Source organism: Anneissia japonica, unplaced genomic scaffold, assembly GCF_011630105.1.
Source record: "Anneissia japonica isolate Jap-2015-1 unplaced genomic scaffold, ASM1163010v1 scaffold1208_len1460985_cov181, whole genome shotgun sequence".
NCBI lineage: Eukaryota > Metazoa > Echinodermata > Crinoidea > Comatulida > Comatulidae > Anneissia > Anneissia japonica.
In genome coordinates, this window is record NW_022688484.1 from 1,018,913 (window position 1) to 1,037,928 (window position 19,016).

The window sequence follows — 19,016 nt, forward strand, 5'->3', positions numbered from 1 at the left end:
GTTCCTCGTTAAACCATGCCCACCTGCGCAGGTTGGTAAAATCCTACTTATCGAAGATGACCAGTCGAATAGAAAACTTGCAAATACTCGACAAAACAAAATAGCTGCATGGCTATTGCAATACACGCTGCGTAATCAAGATTGCTTTGGTTGTGGCAGTATGGGTTTTTCGTAAAAAAATTGTTTCATCCAGTTTTTTTTTTATTCTGTTAGCCTACAATTATTTTTTGACTTCATGTGGGTAAATACTATCATTTTTATTTTCTGAAATTTATTTACAATTATATTAACGCAAATGTTGTTGCTAAACTGACCAATCATCCAGTTTGTTTTGGTCACATGGATAACTTAACACTGATTAACGCATGCTGGCTTACGTTAATTTTCGTTGTCAACAATGTCTATTTAACAAACCAGTCGAATGAAAATAATACTCAACGAAAAATTGTAGTCAACGAAATGAACCAGTCGAATAAGCACATTGGAACTATACAATAATGACCTTCGACATACATGAGACATGACAAATTTATAAATCATGGTTTGTAGACAGCATTATATGCATGGGTAGGTACATGCTGTCTCTGCCATCGAAAAACACATTTAACCAATGGAGTTATGATAACCAGGTGTCTAGGGTTAACTCCCTTCTCAGAAAGCTATGTCACTGACATCACAACACCTATGACCTTTGTTACTGAGCAACGCTACTCAAGTGTTTGATACAGCTGAGGGGAGCTATATTCCAAAATTTTTTTCAACAGTCCAATTTCCAAACTGTTTACATAGCTACATTGCATTATTTTTAACACATGACAAGGTGATATGATCTCGAGCAAGTGCCTGTATTCTGAATTACTTTTCCTCAATTTCCTTGTTTTTCCCATTGCCTAAATAAACTCCTTTGGTACAACCAAAATCTTTTAAACAATGAATGAAAAAATTTTAGCCTACTGACTTTGTCTTATTGTTGTTGTCTTCTCTCTTGTTTTTAACATGTTTTATGTAAGGACCCCATTGGCAATATGTGGTTTTTAATGACTTATTATCTCTGTATATAAACAACATCTTTCATTTCTCGTTTTTTGCTAATGATTTGACTAATTAAGGATGATTGCCATTTTCTTTTTTTATATTTTAAAATTGTATGTTAAAATGATGTTGTATACCAATTAAACTTAATCTATACTCAATCGATTGACCCCCCCCCCATCTTTAAACTCAAGTTTGAAACATGTACAGTAGTACTATGTTCTGTAGTTTAAAAATTTATGAATAACATATCAGCCATATGCCTGTCGACAGTTGAATTATTACTGTTACAAAACTCTACAATATAGGAATTAATGGTTATTTTTACAATGCGAAGACTGGCAGCTGTATCTGTATAATACATATTCTTACCTTGTGGATATAATAGTATATATTTTTATATAGGCCTATAAATATCTACAATATTGGACATAAACCTTTATACTATAGATAATGTAATTACTACCCAACCATAGAAAGTATTTTCTGTGGTCCAACAAAAAACATGTTTACTCATGCTATTTTATAAGTTTTTAAATTGAAACATTATAAATACTTATTTCCTTATTTGTCTTAGCCATTTCAGTGAGTGATAACATTTAGCAATCTATAGACCATAAAAAAAATGTTTCCAGGACCAAAAAACAAAACATTTAATGTACTAGAAATACTACTGAAATTACCTACAATTTTAGTGTGTAGTCCATAGGCCTGCAGTTGTGGTTCTGGATAAAAAAAATTAAAAAATGTAGTGCTTACTTCTAAAATCATTCTACCAGTTTTGATATCTGTTTCTGTTAGTAAATCACTACTTTTTTTCACAGGCTTTTAAATACCATTTGCTTTAATATTCTCGTTGTCAGAAATGTTTTCTTCCTTAACCTTCAAATGTATATTCATTTTGACAGTATACTTTTATTATCAACTGTATATTTAACTACAAACTTTCTATGTATTCTCAAAATATAATTCAAATCTTGAAATGAAGATTACATTAGGCCCTATAAAAAATATTATTAGTTTATCACCCTATCTGGGCAGGAAAAATGATGAGGGAGGGAGGCTTTTTTTTTTTTTTTTTTTTATTTTGCTAAAGCCAAATATCACCCTTGGGTTGTTTGCTGGTGCATTGATATTCAAAGTAAAACATGATTTAGATAATGCAAACAATATCTACTAACTATTTCATAAAATAAATTTAAAAAATAAATAAATAAAATTAAAAAATTTCAAAAAAATTATTTTTTTTTTTCAAACAAATTTATTTTTCCATTACCATAGAAGGCATGCGCACGAGGGTGATAAACTAATAAATTTTTTAATTGGGCCTTAAACTAAAGGAATAAAAATGAACATAAATATAAGTATTTTGATAATAATGTGTTAGTTAATTATTTAATAACATAATTCAAATTACTACACTTATGATGAAGCCATTTTTGTAAAATTATAAAAATTCCTACAAATAAGTCCTACAAATATAAGTGTGGATCATTTTTTCATCTAAATTTCCAAATTAATTTTGAGAACAGTTATAAAATTTTATCATGCTTAGATTTCGTAGATCAAACAAACTTTTCAAATATTGATTCTAATCCGCATTGCTAATTTGTCATCAGCATCGCTTATTAATGAACAAATAAAAATATCCATCAATACATCCACCCTTGTGAGTAATTAAATCATAATTTGCATAACAATGGCTACCATTGATGCTAAAATTCAAACAGATGGAAGGCTGGATCATTTTTCATGTAATAATTTTCGGGAACGATTCAGACTGCAGGAATGGAATGATGTTTCGGAAGTATTTTTCCGAATTTTTACCCGTTTATCAGACAAATACAAGAAGTAAGAAGGAGAAACAACGACAGTAGGTTGTGGGGTTTTTTTGTTCTGTTCTTTGCAAATTTTCCACTTGAGCGATTTAGATCAAATCTGATTTATAATGTTAACGTTTGGATTTGAAGACAGGTTAGTTGTCATACTTAAAAACACCTGTTGCAGGAGAGCTGCGTGGTCAAGCTGCATCAAGTTGCATTTTGTTTGTTAGCTACCCTGAGAAATTTCTCTTAAGCTTAATCTATTGTTTTTTAACAATGCATATATTGTGATACATGCATGATTATTTTGTAAGACTTGGTTGGTGTGCATACCTTATCTTATTTTTGCATATTGTAATTCACCTAATTTATATTCTTTTAAGAAGAACTTAAAGTTTCACCTTTTTGAGAAATGTTACTGAGTTTGTTTTCTCCTGCGCCTTTGATAAATTTTTTAATTGGCGCTATATAAATGTTTATTATTATTATTATTATATTGTCTTTCAAACATGCCACATTTTCGTAGCCCTCTGTCATTGGCAATCCAGGATATTTTTGACTGTTTTTAGCATTTTGGTTCCTCTTATATTTTACTGTCAACTCTCTGTAGCATTTTGGTCATTTTCTCGTAATATCAATAATAACAAAGTGCTAATTCAAAATTTAATCAAAGGTGTAAAGGGAGAAAAATAAGTAAAGTTCATAGCAATTTAAATATGTTATATTTTCAGCATTTATGATAACACTAATGATTATAAAAAAAGACTAAGTTCTGATGGTAATTATCATAATCTTTTTTACATGGTTAAAGTTGTATGAAGGACCATTTAATTACTGTTGGAATTTGATGAGAATGGTAATCATATTAGTAATGATGGTAACGGTAATGATGGTATATGATGGTAATGGTAATGATGGTATATGATGGTAATGATGGTATATGATGGTAATGATGGTATAGGATGGTAATGGCGGTACTGATGATGCATAGAATGTGGCAGTGTATTGTATAGTTTAGTACTGAGAGGCCATAATACCTTTACCAGCATTTACTCATAAATTTGGTAATAGTAAGTCAATTATAGTAAATAATCATTTTAAAGCTTATAATATTAAGAATATGAATATGTTAAAAAGTCAATTTTTTTTTTTTTTTTTTTTTTTTGCTCATAAATACTAATTTTGGCATGGCAAGCCCCATATACTGTAACATATAAATATGTAATCTAACTAGAAAAAAAATTATATAAATTATATAAGGGCAGATTGATATGTTGGTATGTTCTTTCCTTTCAGGTATGTCACACAGGATAGTCTTACAGAACATTGGGAACAGCAAGGAATTGAGAACACTTCAGAAGTTCTCAAGGTAGGTCGTTATGTTCAAAATATTTATTAAAGATGTATTGTGTCCTGAAAATTTTTAGCTGTAAAATTATGGGTAAACATTTTTTAAATACAATAATTTTCAAGTTGATAATTTTTATGTTGCTTCAAAATGAGCAAGTTAATTTCAAAAATGGTTCTTATGATATCTTTTTATGGGATGAATACACCTTTAAGTGAAATAATTAGTGGTTTGAAATGCTTGTCTTTAAATTGCATGGCCCTGGGTGTAAATCCAATTTTTTCATCTGACATCCAAATTAAGTGATTGATTTGGTGAACTACATAAACATCCGGATTCTATGTTTGTTGCCTGTGTGTAGGCCCTGGAAGTTGATACAGAAGCTGGCAAGATCAACATCTCTGATCTGTCGATGGCACTGGAACATGTTCTTCTGACAACTGGTGACAGTAATGGCATTTATCAAGCAGCTCTAACAAGCTACCAGTCAGAGCTTAAGCACCTTAAGTAAGTCTACCGACATTTTTACTGCCAGTGTAGGATATTATGCTAGTTTAGGGGGCGGAAGTGGGAGTAACCCTGCAAAATGGGAACAAGAGAAATTTAAATTTAAGAGACATGTACCGTTTCTGGCCGACTAAATGAGCTATAAAATAGTGTATGTTAGTCTAAACCATGGTCTGGCTAGAAAGTTTCTCACTGTGCCCCCTTTATTTCTAGATTCACCATTGTTCTATACAAATAGGAAATATATATTTTTCTAAATAAAAATGGACCAAAAAATTTGGAGTACAGTAGTAGTAATGTGATATGCCCTTATGTAGCATGTCTGTGGTTAATAAAGGTTAATAAAAAAAAAAAAGCTGTATGTATATTTTGAAGCCAGTTAATCAAGAAAATTTTCAATAGTGTAATACAAATGCACATCATACACTCTTAAAGGGCATTGTACGATTGATTAGATGGGTGGATGTGGGAGGAAGATATGTACATAGTTTCTGCCTTTTTTCCTCCATAGAAATCAATTAGATGCTTCCATAGATGAGAACAACAAACTGAAGATGGATGTTGCAGAGCTAAATCAACGTGGGACGAAACTTGCTGCGGAGGTTGATGATAGACACGCTCATCTCGAGAAAAGCAACGAGGTCAAGTTAAGGTATGTTTTGTGTAGACCCTTTGATATGATGACATTTTTAACTATGATGAGATTGACGATTATATTAAACAATTGCTTTAAGTTATGTTTGGTTAAAAAATTTGAGTTTTAATGTTCTGAAATAAACTTTGTATTTAATTTTTTTTTTTTTTTTTTTTTTAACAGAGAAACTGAAAAGAGATACCAGGATAAGATAACAACGTTACAGACTGAGATTGATAAAGAAAGGCAAATGATGACAAGCCAGGCTGCCAGGCAAAAGCAGAAACTCGAAGAAGAAATAGACAGGCTGAAGGCAGAGGACAGTTTACTCAGGGAAAAGGTCACTCTAATACAAAAGGTAAATGATCATGTGACATGCCTAAATATGGTCATGATGACATCACACCCTGACCATATGTAGGCACATTATGACTAACATGGGCATACAACAATTTTGTTGTCAATGAGAATTTTATAGTGTGGACAGACCTTTATAGATGTGCCCCTTCCTCCAGTGGCAGTCTGAAGTACTCATTGAATGGTTTAGTGTGAACCTACTTAATCTGCTCATTCATGTTGAAAATGTCAATATCCTAAGCACTGATTGGCCAGTGTAATATTTAAGCAATTAGTGTACACAGAACCACAATAAATTGTACTAAACTCAACCAATTGCAGTTGTTTTTAGCATATGATATTTGTATTTTTCTATCTCTACTCTATTTACAGGAAAACCTCAGAATGGAGAAAGATATTGGAGAGTTTTCTGAGAGACTGGTTGTACTAAAGAAAGTAAATCAGAAGCTGCAAAAGGAAGTGGACGGGTTTCAAGAACTGGAAGCAAGGGTAAATACTCAGAATTAGAATTTCTCTTCAAACATTTTGTTTTTCTTTTTTATTTACAGTCAGTGGATGGTTTTAGAAAGTTGTTATGTATATTTATAAAAAAAATGTATTTATTATTATTATTGTTGTTGTAGCTTGCTGAATGGGAGTCAAGTCGAGCTAATATGTCTAAAGAACAACAAGATTATTATGATCAACAGATACGAGAATATAAGCAACAAAATAGGGTAAGTACAGTAAAGTGCAATGATATCTGATCTTTTTATTCATTAAGAGAAATTAGTTTTCACTACCACCCCTTGCAGAACCAAGCTATGTACCTTTTAAATTTCAACAACTTAACTGGGATCTACTCCACACAAGTTGTTTAATCAAGCAAGCAACAATGATATATAAAATTCATTATAACCTGGTTAACATCCACTATCATGCATCCAGGGATCAACATATATTTCATCTAAAACAAATTATCCACTTAAGTACATAAATCTCAATGTACCAACAGCAAATGTCTGCCTTTTATCCAAGAGCACTGGCCATATGGAACTGACTACCTCCTGAAGCAGTCTTGCATATTACTCCATCAGTGCCACACTTCATGAGTTCTGCTGTTCCAGTCATCAGAAATATGACTCCTCTGTATGGCAGTGAAGTCCTATGACAAGTCAATTGATGCTGTATATAATGCGAACTCATTTTTTTTACTTTTTTTTGTCTGACTGGCTGCAGACATCACACTAGCACAATCATCCCAGTATAGATGATCTCATCTGTGAAGGGATTACCACACCAGGAACCAAGAAATCCATTATGAGTGAGTTTTGTACAGAGTTGTTTAATATTTCAATCTTGTGTTCCTTACCAGGAGATGCAGGATCGTCTGGATGAGGTCCATCAGGAATTAGCCATCACCAAGCAACAGTCCATTGAAAAGAAGGTCCGCCGTAAAGGAAGCCGCCTGAGGGACGTTAACAAACCAAACAGGATCGGTTCGGTCCTGTCTGATTACACAAAACCAGTTGTGGTTAGAAGGAGGCAATCATCTTCAGGTGAGTCAGTTGATGTATATTGTATTAACCCATAATGCAATTTCTACTGTTTTTAACAAGAAGCTATTCTAAGTTATTTTACTATATATATATATATATGCTATGTATTATTCATTTTTCACATACAACAACAAGTACACTCTCCAATTACAGAATGGAAGGATGCTCTGTGAATTATTTAAGATTAATTCTTGATTCATTAACCCTAAACACCCTGGGATTGAAAGACAACCATCTTAAGCTTTAATCTACCGCTCCACTCTGTTGATACCCCCAATATCCCCTTTCAAAGAAATAAATAAAATAAATGAATCCGCTCCCCAGAAAATGAATCTGATCTAGAGGACACTTCAAGTGGCACCAGGAGGCAGCTGCCGGTTGCTTTGAGATCAACTGGTGATGGCGGCTCTACAGAGGGAGAAGACCCCAAGATGGATCTGGAACGTAAGTCTAGCAATTTTTTGTGAATAAAATGATTTTTTGATTTTAGGTTCAGGATAATTGACCATCTTTATCATCAACAACACTACTGCTATCAGATCAAAGTATATTTTCACCTCTACAATCTCTAATTTCTTGGGATGATTCTGTATTCTTAACCTTTCCAATGGAACTCTAGAGATTTTGAATTTTTGCTCTGTTGATCTTCATTATGTTGTTGGTGTAATGAAATTCATAGTTACCATCATAGCTGGAATTTGATAAGTTTAATATATGCAAAATAATTAAATAAATAATACAGAAATTTGTAACTGCACATTTTGCCAAGGGATACAAGATGAATAAAAACAGAAGAAACATATTAATTTTGGTGCCAGTGGGATTATACTAATTTGCTAAATTACATATAATTCAGTTAAATCAAACTGTTTTCACACCATAATAAGTATTCATAGCGAAGGAAGTTTTACACATGAGTCATAAAGAGGTAATTCTAGGTGTTTTTCTTCCTTTTTTTTGTGCAGGAGCAAAATTTGAAGCTGAAATTGATGAACTGAAGGAGAAACACAGCAGGGAAATCCATGAAATCCGCAGCAACAGTGAACGTGAAAGACGGGACATTGAAACACAATTTAAAATCGAAATCACAGAACTGGAAGACAACTTTGAGAAAGAACGCGAAGAAATCATGAACGACTTTGATAAGGAGAAGGAAATTCTTCATGGAGATCTCATAAAAGAAATGGAAGATAAGTTACGGAAACTAAGGATTGATTTGAAAGAGAAATTTGATAAAGAAAAAGAAGTAATCGAGGAGAAACATGATAAAGAATTAAGTAATCGGGTGAAGGAAGTAAAAGAGGACTTAAGAAAAGAAAAGATTGAGCTGGAGAATCTTTTGAAATTAGAGAAATCCGAAATCGGCGAAGACTTGTTAAAAGAACGTAACACAAGTGAAGAAAAGTTGATGAAATTGCGTCAAGAGCTTGAAAGGAAGTACAGTGAGGATCTTGAGAAGTTGAAGGAACAGTTTGTGAAGGAAAAATCTGAGATCCTTAAGGATTATGAGCGCAGGATTGCTCAGTTAGAAATTGAGTTGAAGAAATCTGAGGAGAGATATGTGATTGAGAAGGAGCAGCTTATTTCAAATATGCAGAGAGATCAAGAGGAGTATAAAGAATTAGCAGAGTTTGATAAAGCTGAACTTTCTAATAGTTTCTTTGAGGAGAAGGAAGAACTTATTGAGAAGCACCAACGAGAGAAGGAGAGTTTGGAGAGAGAATGGTTAGAACGAGTACAGAAACAGTCAGCAGATCTAGAGGAAAAATATGCAAGAGATCTGCATATGAAAGGGGAAGACATTAAACATGAAACAATGGAAAGGGTGCATCATGAGTTGAAGGTATGGCATTCCAAATTATATATCTGACAATACACCATTAGCAGTCAACAGGTAGATATTCATTATATCTCGTACCAAACATGATTCTTTTGTTATGCAATTGATTAACTTTAGTTGAAAGAGAACTTAGTGTGTTAATATATTGTGTCTGTGTTGTGCAAATAAACTTGCATTGCATCGGCCGACAGTCGGCTGACATGAAGGCTGCATTATGACGAGGGGCATCATGAGTTACCGGTAAAGGTACTTCAAATAATTTACCTGGCAGTATGTACTATTAACATTTAACCATACTAGGCACACTAGTCACTGGTAAGCAAATATTCCAACAAAGAATAGCTAATAATAATAATAATAACAGGTGCATTTTCATTATGTAACATGTTATATCGTCATTGCGGACTTATAAAATCCGCATACGCCTTAAAACTAAAAGAAAATGCATACATTTGGAGTCCGTACTGAGCCCAAAAAATCCACAATGAAAATATAACGTGTTATGTATATTTCTACGCTAAGATTGACATTATTTTATTTGAAAAGAAAAACATAAACAGTAACTAAAAGAATTTTAAATAGGCAAAATCAAACTGGTACTGGTATAGCCATTTATAATGCCCCTGTTCCTTGCGGTTACAAAGTGCAGTTCTTTTCCCTTCTCATTGGATCCACATTCTTTAAGTGTTGCTGCTGGTAAACAGCGCAGGAGCAGGCAACCCCACCACTTCTACTCCTGGGTGGTGAGAATCAATGCAGATAAAGTGCCTTGCCCAAGGACACAAGCGAAATGCACAGCAAGGGATTGAAACCCTGACCTTGGGGTTGGGAAACCAAACTGTTTTCGCTGCGCCACACTGCTTTCACAATCAAAGCTGTTCTTCAGAAGATTTTATCAATTCTAAAAAAAATGTTTACATTACTTGTAATGTTTTACCTGACAGTCATTAAAATATCATTGGTTTAATAAATCAAAATTTGCAGGATGAAATTCAGAGGGAGTATGCAGACAAAATGAGGCAAGTAAAGGAAGCATTTGACATCGAGAAGACCAGCCTAGAAATGCAGAATGAGGTTCTCAGTGACAAGCTTCGTCAGGTAAGTACATTTCAAACATTATTCACATGATAGTTCATCATCAAATTTGGAAAAGATGAAACTGTGTATCCTGGCAACCTCACAGAAAAGTCTTTATGCTGGAAATGTATTTTCACCCACAATTATTAGTAGTCCTACATAATTATGTCTGCATTCATCCTTATTAAAAATAAAACATCCAACACTACTCTCACCCTGTAATTAGTATAAAGCACTGTGAAAGTATTGAAAATGTTGAAAGATGCTCTGACAGCAGAGATTTCAATTTTTGTAGTCCCATCTTTATATTGATTGTTGAAATAATTTGTTTTAATTTTTGTTTGTTCTAACTGTATTTGATGTTGTGTTTCATTGTTTGATTGTTACTAACTGAAAATATAATTTATCCAAAATTACTAATAATAATGGTAACAGTGGAGGACAGACTAGGTCATTTTTACACTACACATCGGGACTAAAACCAGTCTAGATTTTGGTCAAACATGTTTTTTACCTTTTGCTATTAGGGAGAGCATGCGACGCTGCTTTGAAGTGACCAATGGGAATTAATTATTGTTTGCTGTGAAATTTTGTTACCTCTGTTTAGTCATTGGTTAGTGGTAATTAAGTTTGGTACTTTTTATCTGACCTCGAGCTTGGTATCAATTAAAGTTACTCTTACCATACAAGAATAATTATTCTACAGATTGAGTTTGAAAAAGAATCCGATGAAAGTAAAAATGAATTAACAGTTTTTGAGAAGTTTACACAAACTGATGAAGAAGGAAACAGGATTGGATTCAATAATGCTTCTACCCAAACTGATACATCAAATTTAAATGATGGTAGCACACAAACAGTTAACGATGTCAAAGACCAGAATAGTCAGACCGATTTAGCATGTTACATGCTTGATGTGTCGGTACAGACATGCATAGATAAAAAACAAGATAAAAAATCCCAGACAATTGTTAAGGAGGTGATAGATGCTGTCATGCAGGTCTCAGAAACCGAGTTTGACGCACAGAATGGGAGTTCACCTCTGATAAACCATGCAAGTCAAACCGAAGTTGTTGAGGTGGTCGATGAATGGTGTCAGCATCAGTTGGAAGAGGTTTCCAGATTTGAAAATGTACTTTCCGTTGTTTACATTTATTTGCTTAGCGCACACCGTTGGTAGTAAGCACTCTTAGACTAGGCTTGTTAATATTCCATACTGGTATTTGAGGCTGCTCATAAAAATAGAAATTCCTGGAGTTTGGATAGGTTGCAATGGTACACTAATTCAAAGGTTGACATTTTAGGCTACGTCTCAAATTCAAATGGTTTCTTTTAAAGGGTTTTACCAGAACGGCGAAGGGACTTGGTATTTTTCTACCGCATGTGAGATATATGATATTACATCTATTTTGTATTTTTCTCTTTACAAAAGCTTTGTGCACCATTTTATCAATGCATATGTTTTTAGAATTTTCTGCTTGTTCTCAAATAGTTAAAATGTTTGAACAAACTTTGAACTATGTTTTAGTCAGTGTAAATGTAGTGTAAATAATGTTTCTTGATGTGGTATTCTGCTGTAGTTGCCCTCTATTAAAAGATACATGAATTTTCTAATAATGGTTAATATTCTACCAATGCTAAAAACTAACATACAGTATTGTTCTTAGAAACTTGCATTTATTTATTTTGCCAACTTCAAAAACAATCTTAATTAATAATACCAATCTCTCTTGGCTACTAACTCCAATGACCAAGTATAATTTCATAGCTTTGAACACTCAGCACTCTTGTATAGATGTGCACAGTCTCATTAGTACTGAAGTCGCAACTCAGTGTAAAGAAGAACTAAATATTTCAGAATAATTAAAAAAAAAGGATTATTTAATAATTTGTTATTGTTGCTGTTATTATTACTAATTACTATGTTTGTTATTGTTGTATTTATTTTTTCTATTATAATTGCTGTTATTACCTACATTGTTGAACTCTTCAGTATGTACTTCAAGCTTATTGTGATCTTATACTAATTGTACTATAATTAATTCAGGGAAGACAAATACATTTAATTCTGATTCTAATAAAAAGAAATGTAGTGACTTTCTGGTCTTTACAGCCACACTGACATACACATACTTCTTTTCGTACCAAAACAAAATAAACAACATGAATATCAACTCTTACAAATGCAGTACTGTAGTGAGTAATTTTTTTTTTAAATAGATATTCCTACTACCTTTATGCTTATTCATTTTGTTTACCATTTCTTTATTAGGCTAATGTTGCAAAGGAAGAGGCTGTAGTCGCCATGAACCTAAAAACGCAGCAGTCAGCGCAGTCGTTTGACCAGGTTTGTTTTCTCTCTTTCTTTGTTTTATTTGTAGTCGCATAATCTTGTTTTATTTTATTTATTTTTTTTTGTATTTTAATGTATTTCCATGCAAATTCAATACAATAAATCAAAAAACAACAATAACCTGAGGACTACCTATAAGCAGCCTTCATCACTATCAAAATGTTCTCTAGTAAACATTAAATAAACAGACAATTCAATTACATACACAAACAGTGAAAAGTGATTAAAATTTAAAAGAAAAGAAAAGCTTATGTAGTTGTCTTTTTTGTGACAAATCTGTATTCAATTTTGAAGAAATACTCAAGTCAGTGATCATTTACTTATTTTTAATTGGCCAATACTTGTACATTAATGATTCATCCTATTCCAGTTCATTTCTCAAAAAAATATTGGTGGTGTACCTATTCACTCACACATACCTCTTTACACACATGTGCAGGCTCGTATAGCATTTGCACGTGAAAAACTGATTAACGAAAGAACCATCGCGTCGTTGGAAGAACAGCTCACGACCACGAATAATAATCTGCAAGAATCTTTACAACAATACTTTGAGTATGAGGTTAGGCTCGATAACATATAGAGTTGGGATTTCTGGTTGTTAAACGTATGATGGATATTTTGTCTTCTTTGGGTTCAAGTGGCATGTTTTGGATTAGTTAAATACAATTCAAATACAACAGTTTTTATCTTGACTTTTTTCAATTTTTTATTAAGATAGAGCCAGGGTTTATTTTTAGTTTTCATCTTCAAATACTGTTTATTGTATGATCTTCAAATACTTTTACACAGCAGTTCATTGATTTGTTATATGTTTGTGTTCCTTATTTTCTTTAAGTACTTTTGAGATGGTAAACATATTACAGTGTTTAAACTGCTATAAAACATTCTTTTATAATTTTTAATTTTGGTTATTAAGTTGTTATATGTATTTACAAAATGAGAACGTTGTTTTTGTCTACTATTCTTTTGGAGTGGTTATTATGTATCGCATTCAAATACTTAAACAGGTGTATATTAACTTCGACTTGTTATTTCAGTGTCATTTTTTTGTCTTCAAATACATAGTTTCAGGTGGATTTCTTTTGTAACTTTAAATCATTCTCTGTTTAGGCTATGTTTTGTTCCAAAGTAAATTACTACACTCCAGAAGTTGGTAGCTGAAAAGATGAATCGATTCATCTAATTTGCAGTATTTATTTCATTAAAAATATGGGCCACTTTTTTTTTTCTTGGCTACACAATGGTTTACTTTCCTTTTCTTATTATTTTGTTATGTATTATTGTTAATTATTAGGTATTATTAAGTATTTTTTTAGACATAAATACTAATTCTTAGTCCTTGGTTTTTGCAGACTAAAGCTAAATCTTTGGAGGAAGAACTTGAGAAATTAAAAGAAGAGTTGAAACAGTCTAATAAAAAGGTGAGGAAATGATTTCAGAACAACTGTATTGACTGCATGGACATTCAATTTTTTTTTTTTTTTTTTTTTTTTTTTTTTTTGGTTACTATCAAACAAAAGCTGAAATGATACTAAATATTGATGCTTATATTATGTTTTCATAGCCATGCATTTATAAAATTCTAGAAAAATACAAGAAATATATGAAATGTATTATTCAATCAAGTTTTGTATTTGTAGTTACAATACTTTTACTATTGTTTGTTTTCACATTAGAATTTAGAATATATAACAATTAATAATTAAATGATAACAACAATTATTATTTAAAATAAATATATATTAATATCACATTTATACTGATGAATTTATAATTAGATAATTATTGATAATAAATTAAAATTACTTGGTTGTTCCATCACTATATTTATTGATAATATAACTATTGATAATAAATTAAAATTAATAACTTGGTTGTTCCATCACTATATTGACTTATTTCATTTTTTGCAGCTAACTGAAAGTCAGATAACCGTAACAGTATTAGAGTCGCAGCACATGCGAGAATTGCAGCGTTTACGAAACAAACAGGACCTTGCCGCCCAAGGCGAGGTAGGCCAGCTTCGGACAAAGCTAATTGAGAAAGAGGTCCAGCTGAAGGAGGCCGAGAAAAGAATATTAGAGAACAGTGTAGAGAAGGAAAAAATAGAAGAGAAAGTGAAAGAAGAATGCGAGAAAGATTTAAGAAAAGTGAAACAGAGTAAACATGACTTGGAAAAGAAATACAAGAAGAAAAGTAAATTGCTTGATGAATATGTCAGACAGCTTAAAGAAATGGTAAGTACAGTAATTCAATTCAATTCAATTCATTTTATTCAGTCTATTATACATAAATATAACAGAAATGTGCTTTGAAGCTAAGCGCTCAAACATAAATATAAGTATTAAGTGATGTTAGAACAGTAAGATAAAATATAAAAACATTAAAAGACAGTAAAAAGTATTAAGATATATTATTAAAACAGAGTACGATGATAAAAGACAAAGAGCAGAAAATGCATTAAAATAGTATAAAATTATTGCATAAATATGATAAATTAAAATAATAATATTGATAATGAAAATATTGTTAACAATAATAATGATCCCATCCTACATTGTTTCTATCATTTGTTGACTTTGTATAAAAGAAGCCTTTGCTAATATTTCAAGCTGAAATAAAAGTACTAAGGCTGTGCTTAAAACCTAATATTACATCAATAAAAGTCATTTTTTGACACCAGTAATTTTAAAGCCATGTCCAGACTATCAAATTTTATTTGACAAAAACATGTGACATGCCTAAATATGGTCATGATGACATCACATCATGACCATATATAGGCACATCATGACTATGTATAGGCATATACAACAGTTTTTTGCCAAATACAATTTTGGTAGCGTAGACATGGCTTTAAAATTATTGGTGTCATCCATGTTTTACTGGTTCTATCAGATTAGTGATGGTTCAACTCAATTTGTTAATAATACTGTTTGTGATATTATCAGTTGTATATAAACCTTAATTGATAATTTTTATTTTTATAAAATAGAAAGTATTAAAAACAAATTACACACTATAAAATAATTCTATAAATAAGCATATTGAAATGTAATTGAAACCTTTACTTATTCCAATAATCATTTATTAATCATTTGGTTTTAATATTTTTTGTATTAACATTTTATTGCAGTTGACCAAATCAACAAAGAATAACACATTGGTCAAAGATCTTTACATGGAGAACACTAAACTGCAGCAGGCACTCTACACGACAGAAGAGCGGCAAAAGACGGCAGAGAAGAACAGTTACGAACTGATGGAGAAGAACAAGGCATATTATAGAATACTGAAGAAAGTATGTCCTGCTGCTCTTTGAGGACTGACATTGTTTTGAATGACTCCAGAATATGGCAGCTCTCTGAGAGATGCCATTGGGTCTGAAGAATGTGTATGGCAATTGTCTGAAGACACTTGTTCTTTGATATTGATAATGGCAGTGCTCTTGAAGCTGCCATCATTTTGAAGAGCTGCTTGGAGCGGCAGCTCTTTGAGAGCTTTTCACCCGCAATGTTTCAATGAGCTTCCTATCGTCTGGTCTCTGAAAAAAAGTAAAGGTCATACACACAATTCGCGACCACTTTCACTTCCTGGGTATTTTATGAACTTTCGACCAACCACAGAGGGAATTGTGTATGACATTGCTGAAGTTGTGATGTCCCGATAGTACAGTGCTTATTTCTTTGGAGTCATTAAATCTTCCATATGATGTAATTTATTCTATTATATACAAAATTTAATTAAAATCATAATCATGATGTTTTGGTTAAATTCTTAATTCCCAATATCAATTTCCAATAATGAAGTGTTTTGTGCATTAGTTTAAATAATTGCCATTTAATTTGGTGATTATGTACATAAATGCATTTTTTACTCTTTATCATGAATGTTCATAAATAATTATCTGAATATATGAATATTGATAGCCAAAAGGTGCTATTGGATAGATAACTAGCAATAACTCATGAATAATGCATAGACAATCAAGTATGTATACTGTATATGAAGGTGAAATTCTATTATCTAATTAAATTCCTTCAAAAATTAAGTAGACTAAAATTTTCTATGCATACATTTTTTCAAACATTAACTTTTACAAGAACATTAAAAGGTAAAGGGAAAATAGAAGTAAAATGAACTGAAAGTTTTTATAATCATGATTGAAGAATAAATGCTTTTGAAATATAAATTAATGATTACAAAATAATTATGTATTGATAAATATATAATTAGTTTAAAAAAATAGTTTTACACCGTCCAATGAATTCAATACTGGATTTTTTTTACATTTTAATAAATGTTTGTATTTTTTTGTCTTATGTTTTATTACAAGGAACCATTCAGTATTTGTAATGCTGTATCCCATTCCTACTTGACAGGAATTTATTATGTTCAGATCCTGTAAATTTGGAATTATGGGATATATCCATATATAATATGGCAGCTATTATTGATATCCCATAATTCCTACTCAACAGAACAGTTTCTATGAGTTGATCAGTGCTGTTACAGATTCGCTGTTACTACTGTATGTTAATTTATCTGTTATGTACACCAAGATGTTTTTCACTATATTTTATGGATGCATTTCACGGTTTTGTTTAAATACCATTCTATTGTTTGTGTTGTACTAGGCTATGCCATATTGATTTGAGCTGTATTTATTCATACTGGTATAAACACTCGGTAACTTGCCCCATTTTTCCAAAGAAACCCTGGCACTTAGTAAAAAAAATGATAGATACATTATATTTTCAAAATATTCTTAGCATAATTTATGTACAGTGTGTTGTACATGGTGTTCTATGATGAAATCTGGTAAATACCGCCCTCATTAATTATACTGTAGTTTAGAGTAAATAAAGCACAAACAATATACTAGAATTTATAATCAGTAATTTTTATGTATAGGAAGAAGCCATCACAGTCTGGTAATACTATAATAGCCAGTTGATATAAGGCCCATATTTTAGATTAGCAACCTCTCCCCACAGCTCTTGTGTCATATATGGGGAGGGAGTGTTAGCAAGACAACCAAATACTTTTTTTATTGGTTCCATGTATTTGTCACAAAGACAAGCCAAACTAGTCACTCATCAGAAATCGTGTTTCAGAGATAATGACCAAAACATGCTGAAATGCCAACATATTGAAAATTTACTTTATTGCACTAAACTAATCTTTGTATATCTTTACATATGATATGCTATTATTTCAGTATTAAAACAACAATTTATAACCATTTTGGTGATGGTTTCTGCCTGAGAAATGCCCAAAATCATAAACTTTGAAGGCTGATTTCTCAAATAATGTTCTTTAAACAGCTGTATGTTTAAATGCTTGTAACTCCAAGGAAATGTCGGATTTAAATGATTCTTTTACCATTTTATAGCTCTTATTTTCATATTTTCTGTATTAACTAAAAAAAGAATTTTGTGACGAGTGACTGGTTTGGCTTGTCTTTGTCACATTTATGATCATTGTAAATTGTGACCATTCTTTTTATATGCATGTTAAATCCATAGTAAATGTACTTAAAAATATCATAACAATTGTGTGAGAGGTTGGTGCAGCGGTTAAGAGTTGTGATCTCAATCTTCATGTTGGGTGCTCAAACCTTCGCTGTGCCTCGTGCTTGTGTCCTTGGACAAGGCACTTTATCTGCATTTGCCTTTCTTCGCCCAGGAGTATAAATGGGATAAAACTGGTAGGATGGTGGCATCCAAACAACTACTAAAGTAATGTCTACCTCTTTTCTGAGTTTTCCATGTTAGCTGCTTCATATAAATCTTAATAGTGTCCTGCCCACCTTTAAGCCTATTCTACAACATTGAGGATTGCATTTTAGTGTTAACTTTCAGTGGTGGACCCAGGAATTTGAAATAGAGGGGGCCCTGGGATGATTATGGCACTTGTGGGCATTATCTAGATGGCCGGAAATTTAAGAATTAAAATTTGTATATAATTTTTGTTCCTTAACAATTTTTTTATTTTTTTATTTAAGGGGCTCGAACCACCTTTTATTGAATCTGCCACTGATGTTAGTTTATGATGTTTAGAATACCTGTACAGTTGCAACCTACATTTAGATTTAAAAGAGATATATATCCCAGATTATCTATGTCTAGCTTTCAAATATCAGAGATATTTATTTCACTTTTGCAATATAAATCATTCTCATCCGTCCTTTAGCTCTCTGGACAAATATCTATAATTTGCCCATTTATAGATGTGGTATGTTTATTTTTATACCCATAATGTGATTGTGATATTAAACTATCATGCCCATATATGGACAAATCATATTTGTTGGATAAAATAAGATTTAATTAATTATACCTTGAAATTTATTGTAAGAAAATGATTAGTTGTATATTTTGTATTTAAAAGAGAATAGAATTAATAATAGTTTTATCTAGTAAGTTTTGAGATTTCCATCTAGTATATACATTATCATTGCTTTAGAGAGATAATACTGTTTTTCATCCGTCCTCAAATGTG

General features: G+C 31.8%; 1 protein-coding gene across 4 annotated transcripts in view; it reads left to right on the forward strand.

The window, feature by feature from the left end:
• LOC117122026 (ninein-like protein) overlaps positions 1 to 17,240 on the forward strand; it is a 30,877-nt gene extending 13,637 nt beyond the window's left edge. For all 4 annotated transcript variants that reach the window (XM_033267519.1, XM_033267521.1, XM_033267522.1 and 1 more), the window contains exons 9-22: positions 4,152 to 4,224; positions 4,565 to 4,710; positions 5,222 to 5,362; positions 5,528 to 5,702; positions 6,074 to 6,190; positions 6,325 to 6,417; positions 7,056 to 7,239; positions 7,564 to 7,683; positions 8,205 to 9,082; positions 10,064 to 10,177; positions 12,429 to 12,503; positions 13,865 to 13,933; positions 14,426 to 14,749; positions 15,649 to 17,240. In XM_033267519.1, the coding sequence (XP_033123410.1) occupies positions 4,152 to 4,224; positions 4,565 to 4,710; positions 5,222 to 5,362; positions 5,528 to 5,702; positions 6,074 to 6,190; positions 6,325 to 6,417; positions 7,056 to 7,239; positions 7,564 to 7,683; positions 8,205 to 9,082; positions 10,064 to 10,177; positions 12,429 to 12,503; positions 13,865 to 13,933; positions 14,426 to 14,749; positions 15,649 to 15,834 (2,695 nt within the window). In that variant the 3' untranslated portion in view covers positions 15,835 to 17,240. The remainder of the gene's footprint in view (positions 1 to 4,151; positions 4,225 to 4,564; positions 4,711 to 5,221; positions 5,363 to 5,527; positions 5,703 to 6,073; positions 6,191 to 6,324; positions 6,418 to 7,055; positions 7,240 to 7,563; positions 7,684 to 8,204; positions 9,083 to 10,063; positions 10,178 to 12,428; positions 12,504 to 13,864; positions 13,934 to 14,425; positions 14,750 to 15,648) is intronic.
• Positions 17,241 to 19,016: the final 1,776 nt, after the last annotated feature.